This window comes from Bos javanicus, chromosome 8 (genome assembly GCF_032452875.1).
Source record: "Bos javanicus breed banteng chromosome 8, ARS-OSU_banteng_1.0, whole genome shotgun sequence".
NCBI lineage: Eukaryota > Metazoa > Chordata > Mammalia > Artiodactyla > Bovidae > Bos > Bos javanicus.
The window spans coordinates 102212246-102236102 of NC_083875.1; the positions used below are offsets into that span (position 1 = coordinate 102212246).

General features: G+C 45.0%; 1 protein-coding gene and 1 non-coding gene across 6 annotated transcripts in view; one reads left to right on the plus strand and one right to left on the minus strand.

The window, feature by feature from the left end:
- Window positions 1–22103, minus strand: part of SUSD1 (sushi domain containing 1) — a 151016-nt gene extending 128913 nt beyond the window's left edge. Inside the window, exons 1-3 of one of the 5 annotated variants that reach the window (XM_061426489.1) lie at window positions 20883–22103; window positions 10390–10503; window positions 7602–8350 (exon numbers count right to left, since the gene is read on the minus strand). In XM_061426489.1, coding sequence (XP_061282473.1) covers window positions 7602–7710 — 109 coding nt within the window. In that variant the 5' untranslated portion in view covers window positions 7711–8350; window positions 10390–10503; window positions 20883–22103. Of the gene's footprint in view, window positions 1–7601; window positions 9365–10389; window positions 10563–20882 lie in introns of those variants that run through there. The other 4 variants (XM_061426490.1, XR_009738215.1, XM_061426491.1 and 1 more) reach the window with 4 other exon arrangements.
- Window positions 19072–19178, plus strand: LOC133253576 (U6 spliceosomal RNA). The gene has a single exon (XR_009738351.1). It is a non-coding gene; the product is annotated as a U6 spliceosomal RNA (small nuclear RNA).
- Window positions 22104–23857: the final 1754 nt, after the last annotated feature.

Genomic DNA, 23857 nt, shown 5'->3' on the forward strand with positions numbered 1-23857 from the left:
AGACCTAAGGCCAACAGGCCACTTGCTACCTTGGGCTGCAGAGACCTAAGAGCCCATTTTAGGATTTGACCAGAAGCTGAGAATAGGCCCTAAGAGCCAAGTTCCTGGAGAAGGAAGACAGGCCACGGTGGGAATCGGCCTCGTCAGCTCTAATCCTGCTCTGTTACTTTGAGTGACTATAAGTCACTCCAAAACAAGGCGCTCCTTCCATTTCCCCCTGTTTCCTCCTCTTCTCACTCTGAACAGAGTATGTGCGGCTGTGATTCACGATGACAGAGTGAAAACTAAGCCTATGGGATGCAGATTCGGGAAGTCAGCGCCCTTCGTACCATAACAACTTCCCCAACCCCCTCCACCATCACTCCCCAAGCCTCTCAAGGCCTCTGCCCAACCCCTGGCTTTCCCCAACCCCAAAGGGCCTGAGCCAACAGGTTCCTCAGCCACTCCCAGACTCGGAGCAATACCAGGGAAAGGTTAAGAAACAGGACTGACTGGTTCCAGCCCTCCTCACCCATTACTAACCTCTCTGCTCCACTAGGGCTTGGCACCTCACCCACCCACCAACACCCTCCTGCTCTGTCTACTACCATCTCACACCTTCCTCCCACTCAGGCTACCTGACTTCCGCTCCTCCACTCTCTCCTCCCTGAAGCATCTTTGTTGTTGTTTTTGTTGTTCAGTCGCTCAGTCATGTCCGACTCTTTGCAACCCCACGGACTGCAGCACACCAGGCTTCTCTGTTTTTCACCGTCTCTTGGAGCTTGCTCAAACTCATGTCCATCGAATCGGCGGTGCCATCCAACCATCTCGTCCTCTGTCATTCCCTTCTCCTCCTGTTTTCAATATTTCCCAGGATGAGCATCTTTTCTAATTAATTGGCTCTTTGCATCAGGTGGCCAAAGTACTGAAGCTTTAGCTTCAGCATCAGTCCTTCTAGTGAATATTCAGGGTTGATCTCCTTTAGAATTGGCTGGTTTGATCTCCTTGCAGTCCAAGGGACTCTCAAGAGTCTTCTCCAACACCACAGTTCAAAAGCATCAATTCTTCGGCACTCAGCCTTCTATATGGTCCAACTCTCACATCCATACATGACTACTGGAAAAACCATAGCTTTGACTAGATGGACCTTTGTTGGCAAAGTAATGTCTCTGATTTTTAATCAGAGATTAAAATTTTTAATCAGCCTAGACAGCTGTCTAGGCTGGTCATAGCTTTTCTTCCAAGGAGCAAGCATCCTTTAATTTCATGGGTGTGGTCACCATCTGCAGTGATGTTGGAGCCCAAGAAAATAAAGTCTCTCACTGTTTCCATTGTTTCCCCATCTATTTGCCATGAAGTGATGGGACCGGATGCCATGATCTTAGCTTTTTGAATTTAAGTTTTCAGCCAGCTTTTTCACTCTCCTCTTTCACCTTCATCAAGAGGCTCTTTAGTTCCTCTTCGCTTTCTGCCATAAAGATGGTATCATTTGCATATCTGAGGTTATTGATATTTCTCCCTGCAGTCTTGATTCCAGCATGTGGTTTGTCCAGCCTTGCATTTCGCATGGTGTACTCTGCATAGCAGTTAAATAAGCAGGGTGACAATATACAGCCTCGACGTACTCCTTTCCCGATTTGGAACCAGTGTGTTGTTCCATATCTTGTTCTAACTGTTGCTTCTTGACCTGCATACAGGTTTCTCATGAGGCAAGTGAGGTGGTCTGGTATTCCCATCTCTTTGAGAATTTTCCACAGTTTGTTGTGATCCACACAGTCAAAGGCTGTGTGGAGCATCTTGGATGACAGTTAAATATAATTTAGCAATGTTACCAGTGAGAGACTGAAAATACAAATGGACAATGGCTAGATCATACATAAAAACAGAACTCTGACCTACAACCTGCAACCACTGGTCTAGTAAGTCAAACCACCTCTGTAACAGCCAAGTCATCAGGATTTAATCAGTATTGGCCAGTTTCCCTAATATTTGCCCATGCCTCAAACTTAGGGCCAATCAGAGAAAGCCAAATACACTCCCCTAACCAATGGGATGCCTACTGTTAGAGGGAAGCCATCTCCAGCTTCCCCATGGCAACATCCTCCAGCCAACGGGGGCACACCTGAAGACTTCCCTTTTCCGCTGTCAAGTTGTGACACTCCCCAGCCTGTCTTTGAGTCTCTGACAAACATAAGAGATGATGGCTGACTCTCTTGCTAGAGGAAGCTCTATATAAACAGCCTTTGCCTATTCTCATGGAGTAGTCTTCATTTATTTCCATACCAGATTCCGAATACAAGCCACAGTCCCTACTCACAAGGACCTCTCACACTAGTAAACAATTACACTGCAATATGGTGTAAGCGTATAGGGCAAAGGTATTATATAGATATGTATGTGTACATATGTGTATGTATAGATACTTCCTTAAGTGTGTAGTGTCCCACACAATATAGCACAGAGGCGTGTGTGTGGTGTCTCTGGTCCTGCAAAAGGAACTGGAAAACTCCAAGGGGCCTCCAAGAAGGAGGACAGTTGGGCTGGTTTTGAAAACTGCACAGCACTCACTAAGCAGCCAGTTGTAGGGGAAGGCAAGAGCAGGTCTCCATTCTTCTCCTTCCTTCCCCTCTCCTGATGAAGCTTTCCACTTGTAGACCACCTTTGTTTTCGACCTTCTCCAGTAAGTCTCATTTTTTTTTTTACATTTTCAGTTTCTCACTCTACTGGGTAATTCATCTCATTCTAAAATGTGTTAGATGTACTGATGAACCTCTTTCCAGTGCAGGAATACTGACACAGATGTAGAGAACAGATACGTGGACACAGGAGGGAGGGGAAGATGGGATGAGTTGGGAAATTAGGATTGACATATATACACTACCATGTGCAAAACAGATAGCTAGTGAGAAGCTGCTATAAAGCTTAAGACGCTCAGCTCACGCTCTGTGATGACCTAGAGGGACAGGAGTGGGGCGGAGGTCTATGGGGGAGGGGATATATGCATACATACAGCTGATTCACTTCATTGTACAGCAGAAACTAACAAAGCATCGTAAGGTAATTATAGTCCAATAAAAAGTAAAAATAAAATGTGCTGGAGACAGCTTTACCACTGTTCTCCTGGCCAAAAAAAAAAGAATATCTTGCACTGACCTGGCCAGCCCAACTGAACACAATCTCCTATTTGCTTCGATCTTCTTTAAAGAGTATCTACTCTGCAGTCAAGGTCCTGCATTCATTTGAGCCCTATGGGATCGCACAGAGTCAGACACGACTGAAGCGACTTAGCAGCAGCAGCAGCAGCATCTGGCTCTCACTCTCACTGCTCAGTTAGCTCTGGCTCCCACAGACAGAGTCACCAAAACTAAAGACTTGTTCTCAGTCTCCACGCCCTTGGCTCCCATTCTCCTGGTTTCCTCGATGTTCTTCTAGTTCAGTCTTCCTTTGACTTATGTGGGTGCTGCTCCTTCTCCTCCACGTGTATCATCTGAACTTAGTGTTTCCAAGAATCTGTCCTCGAAGGCTACTAAACACATCAAAAGAAGCTCAACATCACTCACTATTAGAGAAGCGCACATCAAAACTACAATGACATATCACCTCATACTGGTCAGAAGGGTCATCATCAAAAAACTCTACCAACAATAAATGCTGGAGAGGGTGTGGAGAAAAGGGAACCCCTTGCACTGTTGGTGGGAATGTAAATTGATACAGCCACTATGGAAGACGGTATGGAGACTTCTTTTAAAACTACGAATAAAACTACCATATGATCCAACAACCCCACTACTGGGCATATACCCTGAGAAAACCATAAATGAAAAAGACACATGTACTCCACTGTTCATTGCAACACTATTTACAATAGCTAGGACATGGAAGCAACCTAGGTGTCCATCAACAGATGGATGAAAAAGCTGTGGTACATATACACAATGGAATATTACTCAGCCATAAAAAGGAACGAATTTGAGTCAGTGCTAATTAGGTGGATGAACCTAGAGCCTATTATACAGAGTGAAGTAAGTCAGAAAGAGAAAAACAAATACCGTATATTAACACATATCGATGGAACCTAGAAAAATGGTACTGATGAATAGGTTCTTTGCATGGTAGCAGTAGAGATGCAAAAATAGAACAGACTTGTGAACACATTTATGGGTAGGAAGAAGAGGGTGGGACGAATGGAGAGAGTAGCGTGGAAACGTATACACTAACATATGTAAAGTAGATAGCCAGTGGGAATCTGCTGCATGACTCAGGGAATTCAAACTGGGGCTCTGTGACAACCTAGAGGGGTGGGATGTGGCAGGAGGTGGAAGGGAGGCTCGCGAGGAAGGGAACATCCATGTTGATGTATGGAAGAAATAAACAGAATATTGTGATTATCCTTCAATTAAAAATAAATAATGAAAAAATTGGAAAAAAAACAAAAACCAAAAAGAATCTGTCCTCGGTCCTCTTAGTCTTATCAACCTCAAGGCTTCAAGTGACCATTGAGTCACCATCACTGCAGACACTTACTGTCCACAGCCTCAATTCCCTGTTGATTTCATCTCTCCAAATTCCTAACATCACCTCAAATTCAGGATCTCCAAAACAACGAAGTATCTTTCTTCCCAAATCTTTTTTTGTCCTCCTATAGAACCATATATAAAAGTGGCACCATAAAGAAGACTGAGGGCCGAAGAACTGATGCGTTCAAACTGTGGTGTTGGAGAAGACTTTTGAGAGTCCCTTGGACTGCAAGGAGATCCAACCAGTCAATCCTAAAGGAAATCAACCCTGAATATTCATTGGAAGGACTGATGCTGAAGTTGAAACTCCAAAACTTGGGCCACCTGATGTGAAGAGCTGACTCATTGAAAAAGACCCTGAGGCTGGGAAAAACTGAGGGCTGGAGGAGAAGGAGGGTACAGAGGATAAGATGGTTGTATAGCATCACGAACTCAGCGGACATTAGTTTGAGCAAACTCCGGGAAATAGTGAGGACATGGAAGCCTGGTGTGCTGCAGTCCATGGGGTCACAAACAGTCAAACATGACTTAGCAACTGAACAACAATGGAACCATATGGGGCTTCCCAGGTAGCACTAGTGGTAAAGAGCCTGCCTGCCCAATGCAGGAGATGCAGAGAAGCAGGTTCAATCCTTGGGTCATGAAGATCCCTGGAGCAGGAAATGGCAACCCACTCCAGGGAAATCAGGCAAGAAACCTGGTGGGCTACAGTCCACGGGGTCGCAAAGAGTAGGACACGACAGAGCACTATAGCACTATAGAACCATATACCAAATCAACCCGTCCCAAACCTGTATTGTTCCATCTTCCCTCTTTGGTTCGCTTGAACCTTAACATCTGTCATTAAGTCCTTCCCTTTCCACCTTATCATCTACACACAGTCCTCATTTCCTGCTGTTATGACTGTGGGGCCAAGAGTCAGGACTTTTAGAACAGATGTAACAACTTCCTCAAGAGCCCGTAAGCCTCCAGTCAGTTCCCACACCATCTACCGCAAGGAAACCTGCCCTTGATCACACCAGGTTCTCCACGGTTGTAAAGGATGGGAAAATGCTGACATAGGGAGAGGAGGCTCAACCTCAACCCTGACTTCCATTTCCCAAGATTCACACCACAGCAGTTAAGCAGTTGCAGATGGCTGGGCTTATGTAGTTACTTCGGTCAACATCTGAACCCAGCAAGTCAATGGGAACACAGCGGACAGTTTCCAAGGCTACTGTCTTCACATAGAGATTCTGAAGTATGCTCCAAGCATCTGCAAGCTTTTATCTACACTGCTGTGGGAGACCAAGTTAGAGAAGGAAGTTAGAAAGCCCATCAGAGCATCTGATGTTAAAAAAAAAGTGGGGGGGGGGTACTTCAGAAGATTCGCCAACCAAGAAAAATACCATCCGGGGATAGTGAAAGTCCCAAGGTGAAGAGAATTGGGGGGAACAAGAGTAGAAGCCACAGAGTCTCTGAGCATCTCCTTACATGGTATTTGCCATCCACTACAGGATGACTGTTTCATTTACTTCACTTCACTTCACAGGATGACTTTCATTTTATTAGGGAAGCTCGACGCTTTCCTTATACCTCTTTTTTCGGCTGCACTGCCTGGCATGTGGGATCTTAGTTCCCCAGTCAGGGGTTGAATCCATGCCCTCTGTTGTGGAAGCGTGGAGTCTTACCCGCTGGACCAACAGAAGAGTCTCCCTTGTACCATTTTTTATATCGCTCACTCCCTGTACTAAACCTGCAGTGATTATCAATGGCTTCTCACTGCCCAGAAGCATCTAAGTCTAAATGCCTGAGTCTGCCAACTACAACGCACTGCCTTCTGGTGAACTCCAACCTGCTGTTCCGCCCCCATTTTCCACCCACCTTCTACACATCAGTCAAACGGAAATGCAGACCCTGTGCTTTTGTGTCTCCACGCGCTTTCTTACTTTGTCCCCTCCATCTGGGATTCATTCATTCACTCATTCATTCTCAGTGGAGAGCTGACTGTGCCCTCTGTGATGAGCTGGGATGCCTTTTCCTCAGCTTCCCATATCGAATATTACCTACTTTTTTTGGCCCCATTTAAGGGTCACCTCATCCACGGTGCCACCGGATTCCCTTATTCAAATGTAGTCTCTCCCTCTTCTGACCATTCAACTTTTCAGAGCACTGATGGGATTCTAGGGCTTACCTGGTGGCTCAGGCAGTAAAGAATCTGCCTGTAATGCAGGAGACCAGGGCTCGATCCCTGAGTTGGGAGGATTCCCCTGGAGAAGGAACTGGCAACCCACTCCCTGGAGAATTTCATGACCAGAGGAGCCTGGCAAGCTACTACTCCAACTGCCTGGAAATGGATTATTTGCTTGAGTCTTCTCCAGAATGGGCTTCCTGGTGACTCAGACATAAAGAAAATGCCTGCAATGAGGGAGACCTGGATTCCATCCCTGGGTTGGGAAGATCCCCTGGAGGAGGGCATGGCAACCCATTCCAGTATTCTTGCCTGGAGAATCCCATGGACAGAGTAGCCAGGCCGGCTACAGTTCATGGGGTGGCAAAGAGTCGGACACGACTATGAGGTCAATGAGGGCCAGCACAGGGACCTCACATCCTTCTCAAGAAAACTATTCAAGGACCATTCATCTGTTAAATGAATCAACTGATTAATGAGTGCTTTATTCCCTTAAACTTCCTTACACTTCTTTATCACCATATTAGCACCCGGTTCTTCATCAAATGTCAAAAATTAAAAGGCAGGAAGAAAACTGCTCCAGGGTCAAGAATTTGTCGCGCAAAAGCCACAGCGGGGCCGGAAGCGTGACAGTGCAGGCGGAACGCCCTTCCACGCCCTCTCGCGCGGGGCGCGGCTCTCCCAGGGGGCGCCCCCACCCCCCCGCTCGCGCCTAGCCCCGGCTCGCGCCAGGTCCCCGGGGGGGCGCGGACCCGGCCGCAGGGCACTCAGCTCCCCACAGCCCCTGTGCGGGGGCGGGGAAGGCAGCCGGGAAAGCCCACCAGTATCGCGGAGCCCCGCCCTCCCGATCTCCGACCTGAGCCCCACTCCCCGGCTCCGCGCCAGCCCGGCCCAGGGGCGGGGGAGCGCCGCGCCCGCTCCCCGCCCGCACTCACCGTCCTGGCTCCACGCTCCGGGCGCGCCTCGGGCTAGGCTGAGCGGCAGCAGCAGCGGCAGCAGCAGGCGGCCTAGCGGAATGCCGACGCCCCAGGGTCCCCTGGCCATGCCGCCGCCGCCTCCTTCCCGGCGCGCCTGGACTCCTCCTGCGGCCCCGAGGCGCCGAGATAAGGCGGCTGGCGCCCCGGGGAGGGGACCGGGCTGGGCGCTTCCGGCGCCGCACGGGGGAGCAGAGGGTGCCGCGGGGTCCCGGGCTTGGGGAGCGGCGCGCGGGCCCTTCCTCCCCAGCAGGCCCGCGCCCCGGAGAATGCTCCTTCAAGCAATCGCTCCTGCACCGGCCGTGCACCTGCTGCGCGCCGGGCGCTGCGGGCCCAGGGACACCCGGCGGGCCCGGCCTAGTGACACCCCCGAACGTGGAGTTCCCGACTGCCCGGGAGAAAACGTGTCCCGTGCCCTAAGCCTGTGGAACGATGGCGGGATCCTAGGGGCTCAGGGAGGCACTCCCGGGGTGGCAAAGGAAGAGGGGTGAGGGGCAGAAGGAACAGGAATCTTTCAGGAGCTGAAAGAGAGCTGGGTGAGGTGGCTGGAGCTCCAAGGGCGAGAAGCCCGTCGGTCCAGGGCACCCTGGCGACAGGCTTGACCAGGCGACAAGACCGTCAGTGGCTTCAGAGCTGGTAGGACTTCCTGCTACTCCGCGGACAGTCAGCTTGGGGCGTCAGAGAGGCTTCAGGAAGATGTAAGCGAAGACCTGGGGGTGAGAAGGGCCAGAGAGGAATCTAAGCGGTGAGAGGCGTGGGGCTAGACTAGAGAGCGCGCATTCTAGAAATGGGGAGGGAGACCTCCTTAGAGGGAGAACGGACAGTTGGAGAGAGGCAGTGAGCTGCGGAGATAAAGAAGAACTCATAAACCCAGGAAAGGAGGTTGCTGAGAAGCCATCACCGGGATCTCATCAGGAAAGTCTCCCCGGGTTGGCTCTGTAGGACTGGGAAAGTGGCCCGGGAGGCAGGGAGCCCGCCCAGAGCTGGTTGAGAGATCCAGGCAAGAGAGGACACGACCCGGAGCGGAGCAGTGGCTCTGAGTGTGGAGGGAAGTAACAAGTGAGAGTAGTATTGGGTGGAATCCACTGGATCTTATGACCAGTGGACTGCGGTGGACAAGCAAAGAGAAATTACAAATGTCACCGAAACTTTCGGTTTGGGCAGCTGGGTTGATGGCAGTGGGAATCACACAAAGGGAGTTGTGGCAAGCTGGGATAGGGAGAGGCTGGCTGCAGGGAAAGAAAAAATAAGTTCCAGGTTGAACGTTTTCAGCTTGAGGTGTCCGTTTTTAGGTGTCTGTGGAGCACCCCAAGAGCAGCGGCCCCCTCCACTTCTTCACCCATATCCTCACTGGCTTTGTCTCTGTGCCATGGGCTTGCTCTCACCCTAACCACCCAGGACCACACCCATATAAGGGTTCAACTTGCTGTGCAGCCTTAAAAAGAAGTGGTTAAAAATAAACTTCCTAGGCCCTTTGCATCAGGCTTCCTTGCTAATTATTCTTTGCTTAGCAAAGATAAGAGCCTGCTTTGGGGAGTACTATGAACAGGGCAGGTAGTGCAAGCTATCTCCTATTATTTAGACAGTGCCTTTAAGCTCCGCTTTCCATGAACTTTCAAATCATGTCATTGTTTCAACAAAAATACATTCAGGACATTTTCACCAACCTATACGTCTTCTTCTCTGCCATGCTCCCATGCCAAATAAATACATACATTTTAATACATTTGTGTACATGTGTTTATAAATATGTGTATGTGTAGAGGTTATTGTGCTTGTGCTTAGTCACTCAGTCGGGTCCAACTCTTTGCGACTCCATGGGCTGTAAACCCCACCCCCCCTTCCCCAGGCTCCTCTGTCCATGGAGATTCTCCAGGCAAGAATACTGGAGTGGGTTGCCATGCCTTCCTCCAGGGATCTTCCCAGCCCAGGAATGAACCCCAGGTCTCCCACATTGCAAGCAAATTCTTTCCCATCTGAGCCACCAGGGAAGCCATATACATTTTTAATTGGTGATGTCAGGGAAAAAGTATCCAAAACTTGGAAATGGACAACAGATTACTGGGTGTCTTTTCAATGGGGTCTTAGGTGTTCTGTAGTAGCCCTTCTGAAGATTATTTTATTCTAGAGGATTGTGCACCATTTGGGTTTTTTTAAATTTTTTTTTTTTAATCTTTTGGCTGAGTCTCGTGGCATGTAAAATCTTAGCTCCCCAAACCTGTGTCTCCTGAATTAGAAGCTTGGAGTCTTTCTAAATTTTGAAAATTTCATGTTAGTAAAATACATGATGCACTTATATCCTGCATTAGATTGTGTGACTTTCCTCAGTTCTTTTTATTGACTGATTTTTTGTTTTCAAACAAATATTTTTTGTAAAAACAAACTACATCCTACCCAATGGTAAGTTCATGGAGTCACACAATGAAAAATTATCTTATTAGTACTTGTCTCTAGAATTAAAAGAGAATATTGAACCAGTGTTAATTAATTTTGGCAGTGAGATTATTACCAAGAAAATATTTAGCTTAAGAAAAATGTGCTTCTTTTAAGAGAGCACGGTCAGTACACTACTGTCTTGTAAAAGAGAATTTACAGAGAACCTTTTTTTCCCATGATATCAAGATTTTAATGACTTCATCAAAGAAAAAAATGACTTTGGGTTTCAAGATGACATCATAAATTCTGAAAGAGCTCTCTCTTCTATCTCCTAAATCCCAGTAAAATATAAAATGTCCAGAGAGATACACACCCGAGTAAGTATGCAGTAGTGCTTTCAAACAGGAAAAAATGACATCAGTGAACGAGATAGCTTTGAAAACTGCGTTGGATTAGATTTGCCACACGGCCTCCACAAAAGTGTCCACTAAAAGAGATGGGAGATAAAGGGGAAAATTTTTTAAATACATGTGATTTAAAAAGTTTTTTAATTATATGCATAGCTTTTGTACATATTAATATAATGTACAGATATTATAATATTTTCAAATTTACTCCAGTACCAATGTGTAAGAATTGTTGAAAAAAATGAAAAGTACACTTCTTCCTAGTTCAAAGCATTTTATTTTCCTCATCTGTGTACATATTGTTCACTATAATCTGCCCCTTCTTCACGCTTCAGGCCACCAAATGCCAGTTTCCTGGCTCTCCAGAAAAACTATCATTTTCCACACTTAAATACTTTAAACTTCTCTTTAAAAAGTTTTTTACAGTAATTTACTCATCAGTGAGCCTTCATATAATTAATGAAATATTTAAATCCTACCTAAAATATTGAGGTTTACTGACCAATATTGTGGAAGTGATCTTAAGGGACATCAAGCAGTCTCCTGTACATAATCCAGACAGCTTCCTAACTTATTCCTGTTTCCCATCATCGAAGTCTAAGAAATACTGAAGTCTATTTTAATACAGCTTGCTACACAATCAAAACATTCTGTGACAACAAAGAATGCCCATGTTCACAGCAGCATTATTCACATGAGCCAGAGGATGGAAGCAATCCAAATGTCCATGAAAGGATGGGTGGATAAACAAAATGTAGTAGAGACATACAATGGAATATTATTTGACCTTAAAATGGAAGTAGGGACTTCCCTAGCCATCCAGTGGTTAAGACTTTGCCTTCCAATGCAGAGAATAAGGCTTTGATCCCTGGTGGAGGAACTAAGATCCCAAATGGCTGAAGTTTTGGCAAAAAAAAAATAATAATAATAAGATTTTTAACAAATGAAGCAGAAGCAATATTGTAAAAAATTCAATAAAGACTTTAAAAACGGTCCACATTAAAAAAAAAATCTTAAGAAAAAGGAAGTAAATTCTGACACATGCTACATTGTAGATGAAACTTGAGGACATTATGCTAAGTGAAATAAGCCAGTTAAAAAAGGGTAAGTACTATAAGTTCAACATTCAGAAAACGAAGATCATGGCATCCGGTCCCATCACTTCATGGGAAATAGATGGGGAAACAGTGGAAACAGTGTCAGACTTTATTTTTCTGGGCTCCAAAATCACTGCAGATGGTGACTGCAGCCATGAAATTAAAAGACACTTACTCCTTGGAAGGAAAGTTATGCCCAACCTAGATAGCATATTCAAAAGCAGAGACATTACTTTGCCAACAAAGGTCCGTCTAGTCAAGGCTATGGTTTTTCCTGTGGTCATGTATGGATGTGAGAGTTGGACTGTGAAGAAGGCTGAGCACCGAAGAATTGATGCTTTTGAACTGTGGTGTTGGAGAAGACTCTTGAGAGTCCCTTGGACTGCAAGGAGATCCAACCAGTCCATTCTGAAGGAGATCAGCCCTGGGATTTCTTTGGAGGGAATGATGCTAAAGCTGAAACTCCAGTACTTTGGCCACCTCATGCGAAGAGTTGACTCATTGGAAAAGACTCTGATGCTGGGAGGGATTGGAGGCAGGAGGAGAAGGGGATGACAGAGGATGAGATGGCTGGATGGCATCACTGACTCGATGGACGTGAGTCTGAGTGAACTCCCGGGAGTTGGTGATGGACAGGGAGGCCTGGTGTGCTGTGATTCATGGAGTTGCAAAGAGTCGGACACGACTGAGCGACTGAACTGAACTGAACTGAACTATTAGTTTCCACTTATATAAGGTGGAAAATTCATAGAGACAGAAGTAGAAGGAGTTTGGAGAAGAGGGAAATGGGAACTTGATGTTTAATTAGTAGAGGGTTTCACTTTTGCAAGATGAAAAATTCTGTGGGTGGATGGTGGTGATGGTTGCAAACAAGATGAATGTACTTAATGCCACCGAGCTGTACATTTAAACATGATGAAAATGATTTTTAAAAGTCAATGAGAAAAAAATGTGGGTACCTATTTTATTTTACCAGGCAGGCGCTAACATATAGGACTCCCCTCCATTAACTTTGGATCTTGACAAATCAGAATTATAGGAAAGATCCCTTGGAAAGCCCCATCCCCCAATCCCTGAGACATAAATGGATGGGATTCCTAGAGAGCCCTGAGCGGCCTGTGAGGCAGGCAGGAGTGTGGAGAAGAGAAGTATGGGCAAATGGAAAGTGAACACTGGTTCTAGTGTCTCTCGCATTTCCCCCCAGGCTGCTCTTCAGTGTGTCTCCTTACAATATAAAGCTTGGTGTTTGCCTGGTGGGTTCTCATCCCGACATGACACAGAGCCAGAAGGAAAAGGGAGGCAGGGAGGTTGGATACCAAATATCTTGGAACTTTCCTGGAAAAATCCCTTGCTTGGTCATCACACTCCTAACCAGAAATGACTTACTGCTTTTTCCAGAGGCTGGCTTGGGAATACTAGCAGGCCTGCAATTTGTAAATAAATTGCTTATCTGTGGGTATTTCAGGAATGGTTTGAATATATAATTGTAATGAGTTTGATAAGCTTTGGTGTAGAACTTATTGCTTGAAGTTGGCATTAACTTGCAAATTAACTTGCAAATTTAAATATTTGAAGCCTCTGAATTACTTTGGTTGAAAAACTGTGAGTGCTTGAAAACGATAAAAGCTGTGAGTGCTTGAAAACGATAAAAGCGAGCCCCCTCTGTAACACCACACTCCACGTCACACACATTTCTCACACACATCTATCCCTAGCTGACGTGACCTCTGAGAACATCGCCAGGCTACCTGTAAGAGGCCACATTGACCCTCCCAGGATGGAGTCAACCTCTTAAGCAGATTTGTCCAGACCAATAACAGGAACCTGTCTCTATGGAGAAAAGCCCTGCTGCTGACCATCTCTAAGTCAAGTGCAGGTAAACTTGTCATTCTTAGAAGTTCAATGACTCTCAGACACTTCATTGCGATGGGAGAAATAACAAGCCGGATTATCCTGCCTTCCTCCACACGCCTCTCCCTCCCCCGAACACACACACAAACCAAACATCCTACCTGCAGTTAGTTTGTGGAGCTTGGGCAACAAATAGACTATTGGCTGTTACATTTGACTGTGCTAGAAGCCATCCGGACACCAGGGTTCTCAGAAAAGCAAAGCAGACATGGGTGGGAAGGGATGACTCAGCAGAACAGTGGCCCCTCCCCACTTTACACTGGTAAGTGCACTCTGATAGAAGATTTGGAATTTTTTAAAAATGTGGACCATTTTTATTTTATTTTATTTTTAAACTTTACAAATTGTATTAGTTTTGCCAAAGTTCAAAATGAATCCGCCACAGGTATACATGTGTTCCCCATCCTGAACCCTCCTCCCTCCTCCCTCCCCATACCATCCCTCTGGGTCGTTCCAGAGCACTAGCCCCAAGCATCCAGTATTAAAAATGTGGACCATTTTTAAAGTCTTTATTGAGTTTGTTACAATATCGCTTACGTTTTATGTTTTGGTTTTTGGCCTCAAGGCATATGAGATATTAATTCCTCAACCAGGCATCCAACCTGCACCTCCTGTGTTGGAAGGCAAAGCCTTAACCACTGGATCACCAGGGAAAGCCCTGGAAGATGTGGATTTGGAAGCAAACTTCAGACATTCCAGCTGAAGTTCAGAGAGCAGCTGGCATAGTATTGGCCATCCTTGCCCCTTCCCCCTCCCCTTGGTAGCAGGGGTAACACCAAGCAAGACTAGGGCTCTGCCACCCAGTCTCTCTCTCTCTCTCTCTCTCTCTCTCTCTCTCTCTCTCACACACACACACACACACACAGAGTCACCTGCCTCACAAGTGGATGCCTCAGCTGTTGGTATGTTTGTTCCACAAACCCCAAAAGGAAGCCTGCTGCAGCCCATTTCCGGACCAAGAATCGGCCTGAGGACCTTTGCAGGCACCCACAGCCCTGAGAAGTGGGGCGCATCTAACCATGACTGACACAGTTGCTGAGGAAGCTCACAACAGCTCTGAAGGCTGATGGAGCTATGCCTTGCTTAATGAGAACCAGCCAACAGTGAAGACCAATCACTGACCTTAGCAAATAGTACAATCTTTAAAATAGAAATACTGTACTCAATTATTTCACAATGGGCTTAGCCACAGGTTTTACTGATTTCTTTGCTAACTGCTGAGTTTTGTGCCCTGTGGCTTCCTATTTCACCCTCCTGCTCCTCCTCTTCCTCCTTCTTCTTCAGCTTCTAGTACATCTGAGTATCTCTTTCAGAAAGTGGTTCCTGGATGGTAAACTTTCAGAACGTTTGCATGTCCAAATATATCTTGATTTTTGTTCCCATCATTTATTTACTTAAAGATTAAGTGAGTTGAGAATTCTGAATTCACAATAATTAAATGATAGGGTAACAGCATCTAGAAGCTGGGTTCAAAAGAATCTTTCCTTAGAATTTTGTCTTCTGTATTAGCGTTGCTGATGAGAACCACAGACTGATTTGATTCCTTCCAGGTAATGTGTCTCTAGTGCTGCTCAACCCAAGCTTTGGGGGTTTTCTGTCTATCCTCGGAATTCAGAAATTTCATGAGGATGTAGTTTTTCATCATTCTGACCCAGCACTCATTGAACCCTTTCAATTTGTAGATTTGAGCCTTTTTTCAGCAGAGACATTTTTTTCCTTTTGATTCATTGATTCTTTTGTTCTCTTGATTCTATTTCTCTCTTCTGGAATGTATGGTAGACAGCTTCTAAAAGTTTGCCTATAGCTTCCATGGCTCAGTATTTATTTTATTCTCATCATCTTCTTTGTGTTTATTCACTGAATATGGAAGACAGCTCTGACAGTCTTTCTGTTCACAATTTGGTCTTCATTCATCCCTTTCCTGCTCTTCAGTCCATCCGTTGAAATAGTTTTTTATTTCCACATTCATGTTTTTCCCAAGCATGAATTTCCAAGAACTCTTTCTTTTTATAGACTGCCTTTATTTCTGTAAATGGAATGTCTTGACTTCCTCACGTATACCAACTATCATATTTTAACTTTCTTTTTTTGCCCATGCCCTCATGACACGCAGGATCTGGGTTCCCTGACCAGGGATCAAATCTGTGCCCCCTGCAGTGAAACCTCAGAGTTTTAACCACTGGACTGCCAGGGAAGTCCCCCAACTATGGTACTGCAAAGTCCTTTTCTTTCTTGATTAGCACGTTCATCAGCAGGTCGTTTGTTTATTGGTAGCATTGGATGATACTTCTGTTGGTTTTCCTCATTTGTTTCATGCTTTTTGAATGCCTGTTAGTTTTCACATGAGAGTTTCATCTATGTAGAATAAGAAGTTCGGATATATTTCCCAAGGCCAGGTGAGAATCTCTGCTTTCTTAACAGTAAATAGAGATTTGGTTTCAGTGGTCCTAGCTCTAATGGTTTTGAGGGTGGAAGGGAGAAAGTGTACACTGGCTACTTTCTCTGGCTCCAGTGCCTTCTCTGGGAGCCTCAGGTATCATAACTCTCATCTTATTTGGTAAAAAATAAGCTTTACTTAAAATTTTCACTTGGAGGAAAAAATCCAGGATCCACCACTTCTAAGGCAGAGAATGGGTGCAGATGTTTGCAGCTCATGAATTAATTACCAGCTCATCGTCCATGGGGTCTCAGAGTCGGACATGACTGAAGCAACTTAGCAGCAGCAGCAGCACCATCATATCAGTTCCTTCTCCCTGCCCCTGATATCTCTGAACTTGAGGTTATTCTAGTGTTCCAAGTAGAAAGTTTACTGTTTTGAAGAGCCTCTCTTTCTGCTTTCATGGGTTGTAGGTGCATCGGCTCTTTCATGCATTTATTAATCTGATCACAATCAGCTTTATATCTTACACAAATAACCTCTATTTTGGTGCTCTGATAATACCCTGCCTGGATTTCCAGTTCCACTTTTAGGTGATTCTGTTTTATTTTTTCCTGTCTGTTTTTGTTGTTGTTGTTGTTTAAACTCAAGTATACTTTACATGGGATTCCCAGGTAGCACAGTAGTAAAGAATCCATTTGCCAATGCAGGAGAGGCAGGAATCACAGGTTCGATCCTTGGGTCAGGAAGATTCCCTGGAGTAGGAAATGGCAGCCCACACTAGTATTTTTGCCTGGAAAATCCCATGGACAGAGGAGCCTGGTGAGCAACAGTCCATGGAGTCACATAGAGTCAGATACGACTGGAGTGACTGCATACACACAAAATTTACATACAGTGAAATCCACCAATATTAAGTATACATTTCTACTTCCAAAGTTTCCCTATAAGTGACTTTTCAGCATTTAATTGTCTGTCCTTCCCATTAGACTCAAGGCTGTGAATGCCATATTAACCAGCTATCCTTATATCTGGAACAACTCTTGGTACCTAGCAAGTATTCTACATGTTGGAAGAAGGAAGGAGGATTGGAGTCAGTCACTGTCTGTCCTCAGTTGCCGGTGGGGGTTAACATTCAGCTCAGCTACTCATCCTTGGAGGAAGCCAATGTAGACAATCCTCAGATTAGTCAGCTCCCTACATGTCTCATTTCCTGTTCATTCAAGGGCTCCATGCTCCTGGATGATCTATCCCCAGGTGACTCTCCCACAGTGACTGTCTCCTGGACTCTGATGTCACCCCACGTTGTACTGACTTGCTCCCACAGTGGTTTTCAAATGGATATGAGTGAGAAACTTTGAGTCTGTGCCAAAGTGGGTATTAGCCAGTTCAAAAGATTTCTTATGCTTTGATTTTCTCTGGCAGGTTTGTGGAAGAAACCCTAAGTACTCACGGGTAATTTTTTTAAATCAAATTATTCTTTGTCATCATGGCAGTTACTTCTTATGTATATCAATAATTTGCCAATATTGCATAGTATTGGGCTGACAGGCCATAGACCTTAGACGCTCAGATAAAACACAAGTTGTCAAACATCATCTAAATCAAGTCACCTGCACCTTCCCAAACAGACTAGCTCTCCATATTACCAACTCACCAGCTGCTGTCAGAATTGCTCTTTCCTGAGTCCCTCTGCTTCACTTCCCTGCTGCATACTACTTGGGAGACTTTTGGTTCACATGACTTCCTATGATCCAAAATGTTGAAAGCAAAACTGGAAGTTGTTGACTCCTATAATCTGAGAGGTGCACTGACAGACCTGACTTAAGGTGTGACTTGACCAAACACCAACAGCGCCCCTGGAATCCAGTTTCTCTCTCTTAGCTCTGCTTGCTCTGTTCTTCAGGTTTTCACTGCATTCCTACATGATAGCTGCTGCAGATCAGTTCTTACAGCATTTCAGCTTCAAATACAAAGGACACTTCCCCAGAAGAGACACAAAAGCCTCGACACTTTTTCTCCCTCGGGACAGAGGTACCCATAGCCACACCATGGTCCTGGATAATAGGATCAATAAATAGCCTGGAGCTACCAGAGCTCAGCCTGAGTGTGGGGTCAGCCTCACCCAAACCCCAAGGACTGAGCCAGGAAGGAGGGATTCGTGATATAGGGCAACATTTTTATCAGCAGGGTAAATGGTGCCAGGCAGCAAGAACAGTAGGTATGACTGTAACTTTGTTAGCACACTGGCTCTTCAGAACTCCTCCCTTCTCAGCTTACCAGATCTGCCTTTTCACAAATCAAAGCTTATCTGAGCTGGACTCCCTCGCCTTACGGCATTCTAGGATGTAGCTTTGAGTCTCACCATTCTGGGTAACTGCTGCTGCTGCTGCTAAGTCGCTTCAGTCGTGTCCAACTCTGTGCGACCCCAGAGACGACAGCCCACAAGGCTCCCCCGTCCCTGGGATTCTCCAGGCAAGAACACTGGAGTGGGTAACTACTTTGTGTTTTATTATTGTTGTTCTTGTAATCTATATCTACTTAAAGAGTTATTTATGCCCCAGACTGAACACAGTACTTGGGGAACAGTTTGACCAGTGTAGAATCAAGTGGATCTTTTCCCCACAGGTCCTAATAATAAAAATCCTTGTAATAGTCTTACATTTTGTATAACTCAGGTGTACAACCTTAAATGCATACCCCTTACACTGTTGGGTGCAGTTCATTACGCTTACCTCCGGTCTTTTAGAACACAATGACTCCAGAATACCCTAGAAATGGCTTTCTAGAGACAAACTTTCCAACTTTCCTGGGAAATGAGCCTGAAGTTACCTCAGGTTAGCTCCCAGGACCCGTCTAGGGTGGTCTAAGGAGGGAAGTTCCAGGCAAGGACACTCCATGACTTCCTTCAACCACCCACCGCATTTGTAGCCTCTGCCAAGATGCAGGAAGGACTGTGGCTTCTCGACCAGTCGAGTTTTTAAGAAGCATTTCTCTGCTTTAAACAAAATCCTATGGGTGGGGGGCGGGCAGTTCACATTAGGGGGCCTTTCAGCTGCCCAGAACAAGAAAGAAATCATTAAGGAGGAAGCCTTCAAACTAGACCCTAAAAGATGAGCAGATTTTCAAAAGATGAAAACAGGGACCCAAAGGAAAACACAAGACAGACAGAAAAGAGTTTTCCTCTGGAAAAAAAAAAATTGCAAAGAAATTTGCTAAGGGTTGGAGATACTCAGAGAAGAAAGTCAGAAATTGAAAGGAGGGTGCTCGCTTCGGCAGCACATATACTAAAATTGGAGCAATACAGAGAAGATTAGCATGGCTCCTGCGCAAGGATGACACGCAAATTCGTGAAGCGTTCCATATTTTTTATAGGCAAAACACTCTCTGACATACATCACAGCAGGATCCTCTATGACCCACCTCCCAGAATATTGGAAATCAAAGCAAAAATAAACAAATGGGACCTAATTAAACTTAAAAGCTTCTGCACAACAAAGGAAACTATAAGCAAGGTAAAAAGACAGCCTTCAGAATGGGAGAAAATAATAGCAAATGAAGCAACTGACAAACAACTAATCTCAAAAATATACAAGCAACTCCTGCAGCTCAATTCCAGAAAAATGAATGACCCAATCAAAAAATGGGCCAAAGAACTAAATAGACATTTCTCCAAAGAAGACATACAGATGGCTAACAAACACATGAAAAGATGCTCAACATCACTCATTATCAGAGAAATACAAATCAAAACCACTATGAGGTACCATTTCACGCCAGTCAGAATGGCTGCGATCCAGAAGTCTACAAGCAATAAATGCTGGAGAGGGTGTGGAGAAAAGGGAACCCTCTTACACTGTTGGTGGGAATGCAAACTAGTACAGCCACTATGGAGAACGGTGTGGAGATTCCTTAAAAAACTGGAAATAGAACTGCCTTATGATCCAGCAATCCCACTGCTGGGCATACACACTGAGGAAACCAGAAGGGAAAGAGACACGTGTACCCCAATGTTCATCGCAGCACTGTTTATAATAGCCAGGACATGGAAGCAACCTAGATGTCCATCAGCAGATGAATGGATAAGAAAGCAGTGGTACATATACCCAATGGAGTATTACTCAGCCATTAAAAAGAATACATTTGAATCAGTTCTAATGATCTGGATGAAACTGGAGCCTATTGTACAGAGTGAAGTAAGCCAGAAAGAAAAACACCAGTACAGTATACTAACGCATATATATGGAATTTAGAAAGATGGTAACAATAACCCTGTATACGAGATAGCAAAAGAGACACTGATGTACAGAACAGTCTTTTGGACTCTGTGGGAGAGGGAGAGGGTGGGATGATTTGGGAGAATGGCATTGAAACATGTATAATATCATGTATGAAACGAGATGCCAGTCCAGGTTCGATGCACGATACTGGATGCTTGGGGCTGGTGCACTGGGACGACCCAGAGGGATGGTATGGGGAGGGAGGAGGGAGGAGGGTTCAGGATGGGGAACACATGTATACCTGTGGCAGATTCATTTTGATATATGGCAAAACCAATACAATATTGTAAAGTTAAATAAAATAAAATTAAAAAAAAAGAAAAAAGAAATGGAAAGGAGGATCCTTCCTGGTGGTTCAGTCGTTGAGAATTCACCTCCCGGTGCATGGGGTGCAAGTTCGATCCCTGGTTGAGGAGCCAGGATCCCACATGCCTCAGGGCCAAAAAACCAGAACATAAACAACAGAAGCAATATTGTGGCAAATTTAATAAAGACTTTGAAAGTGGTCCACATTAATAAAGAAAAAAGAAATTGAAAGGAAACTCCTGCTCATGCCCAGCCCTAAGCCTCCAGGCTCTCAAAGACTTTCCCCAGGAAGTATCTCCAACCCAGGATGCTCTTTAGTTATAGCAAGAAGAGCCCCCCACTCTGAACCCCACTTTTCAGAGGATCCTGCCAATTACAAACATTTTCTCAAAAATTAAATTTATTAATGCATGTAATAATCCTTTCTGGTTCATCATCTGATTGTGAAAGTCATATGAGTGAATTAGGAACTTTTTTTTTTTTTTAACCTTTGAGAAATACACAGTCTTCATTAGGCGCGGATCAGGACCCTGAAAGTCTTGAGGACCTCTGCGTATTCGTCAGTTTTCTTCTCAGGTTCTTTTCAGCCTGTTTCCGTAGCCTCGTGAGCTGTTCTTCCTTCCTGTAACCGATCTTGACCTACTCCTACTTCTCCTCCAGTGGGGCTGCCACTGCCAACCTGTGAGCCAGAAACCCAGGGGGAAGCAAACTTTCACACAAGCTTCACACAAACGGCCTTGAGGGCAACAGGAACCACTCTTTGCTTTTCCTGGTCAGAGGGCAGCAGGGTCCCATCAAAAACCTTGAGGGCTCAGGATGGCCTGGCATCCCGTGGTTTTGGGGAAGGCCTGCCACACACCCTCCAAAAGATGCGGCTCAGAAGTGGCGGCGGCTGCGGATGGGTTTGTGTTCATCCTCTTGCAGAGGAAGATCAGGGATTTTACCTTGTTTCTGCACAACTGCCAGAAATGTTGGTGCGCTCACGGCACACGTCCATCACCTCCCAGCCCAGCGGTACCTGCTTGATCCTGAAGGGCATCCGGTTGCCCAGGGAGACGGACAGAGCCATCAGCCTAGGACCAACCCTTTGCCACCTTGGGCATCCGCCTGGGAAATGTAAAACATTTTAATACAAAGAAGTTACAAAGAAGAAAAGAAAAAAGAAAAAAAAAAAAAGACTTGGCAAAAATTATTTATCAAAAATCACTAAGGGGCTTCCCTGAGGGCGCAGTAGATAAGAATCTGCCTACCGATGCAGAGGACAGGGTTTGGAATCTTCCCTGGTGCTGGAAGGTTCCACATGCCCCAGAGCAACTAGGAACCGGGGCCACCACTGCTGAGCCTGTGCACCTAGAGCTTGAGCTCCACAAGAGAAACCACCGCAGAGAGACGCCTGAGCACCACAACGAAGAGTAGCCCCTGCTCACTACAAACTAGAGAAAGCCTGAGAAAAGCAAGGAAGACCCAGTGTGGCCGAAAAATAAAGTCGTTACGTTAAAAGTCACTCAGCCTTCATGTGGTTGTGGTTTAGTCGCCAAGTCACGTCCGACTTTTGCAACCCCATGGACTGTAGCCCGCCAGGCTCCTCTGTCCATGGGACTCTCCAGGCAAGAATACTGGAGTGGGTTGCCATTTCCTAACTCTAAACATCCACTCCCATGATCAACCCCACCCAAACTCAGGAAATGTTTCTCCACTTCTCTTGCCCTACGTTATTGAAACACAATGTAGAAAGAAAGAAAGAAAATGAAGTCGCTCAGTCTTTCTCCACTTCTCTTGCCTCACGTTATTGAAACACAATGTAGAAAGAAAGAAAGAAAATGAAGTCGCTCAGTCGTGTCCAACTCTTTGCGACCCCATGGACTGTAGTCACCCACACTCCTCCTTCCATGGGATTTTCCAGGCAAGGGTTCTGGAGTGGGTTGCCATTTCCTTCAGCAGCTTCCAAATGCCCCAGGAGTTTCTCATTGTGTCACTGCTGACGTCAGAGGTAGATGCCTCTAAGGGTAGGGAGGTTTGAGAACTGAAAGAACATAAAAAAGAGACAGAAGACAGATTAACTTATTAAATCCCTCCTCTGTGATAGTTTGGATGTAACAGATTTTTTCATGATAAAATACCATTTTCCAGCAGTGCTGAGGGTCCACTGTCTGTTTTTCTTCAAGTTATAGCTAATCCATGCCTCACCAGTTTGTAGTTTTGCAACCATTGCCCCTGACTGTTGAGGAACATTTTGCAACATTAGGAATTCATGTGACTTTTAATTTTGTAAACATATTGGTCTACATCTAATGTATATGAAGCATGATCCCAGTTCTTTACTGTTGGCAACCGAGTATTAAAGGCTGGAACTGTGAATAGTTTTATTTTTATAGATTTATTTTTTAGATTTCATAGGCTTAATCAAATCTTTACAAAACTAAAAGTCAGAGGGAGGGGGTGTTGTTCATGTTGTTGTTTGGCAGAAACCAACAGAACATTGTAAAGTCATTATCCTCCAATCAAAAATAAAAATTTTTTTAAATAAAACTACAAAAAATTGTCAGCTTTATTTAAATAACTTTGACATCAAGTGTTGATATTTTCCTATCATAATTTGTATTTTACTATTGATTTTAGTGAAACAGTTTGACTGTTTTAGAAGGCAATTTCTTAAATTATATTAAAATAATTTAAAATTTTGATTTACTGTTTTTGATAAAATATATTCAAATTTCGTACCCTGTGAACACAGTAACATTTTGTTTTTAATGCTGCAGAATTAAATCAGACCCACCACCTGGTTTTGTTTTGAAAGCAAAGTTTTATTGGAACACAGCTACATCACTCATCACCTACAAGTTGTCTACGGCTGCTTTCTTATTCTGGGCTTCCCTTGTGGCTCAGCTGGTATAGAGTCCGCCTGCAATGTGGGAGACCTGGGTTCAGGCCCTGGGTTGGGAAGATCCCCTGGAGAAGGGAAGGACTACCCACTCCAGTATTCAGGCCTGAAGAGTTCCATGGACGGTATAGTCCATGGGGTCTCAAAGAGTCAGACACGACATTCTAGTGGCTGTGCTGTGCTTAGTTGCTCAGTCATGTCCAACTCTTTTCAACCCCATGGACTGTAGCCCGCCAGGCTCCTCTGTCCATGGGATTCTCCAGGCAAAAATACTGGAGTGGGTTGCCACACCCTCCTCCAGGGCATCTTCCCAAACCAGGGATCAAACCCAGGTCTCCCACATTGCACGCAGATTCTTTACTGTCTGAGCCACCAGTGAAGCCCATTCTGGTGGCAGAGTTGAGTAATTTTCAAAGAAACCATATGGCCCACAAAACCTAAAATTTTTACTATGTGATCCTCCATAGAAAAAGTTTGTCAACCTCTGCTTTGGAGTTTACTGTCAAGACTGTACAAATTATGAGAAAACCTTTAGTATGTCAATATAATTTTGCTAAAATGAATAGAAAAACATGGGGTACA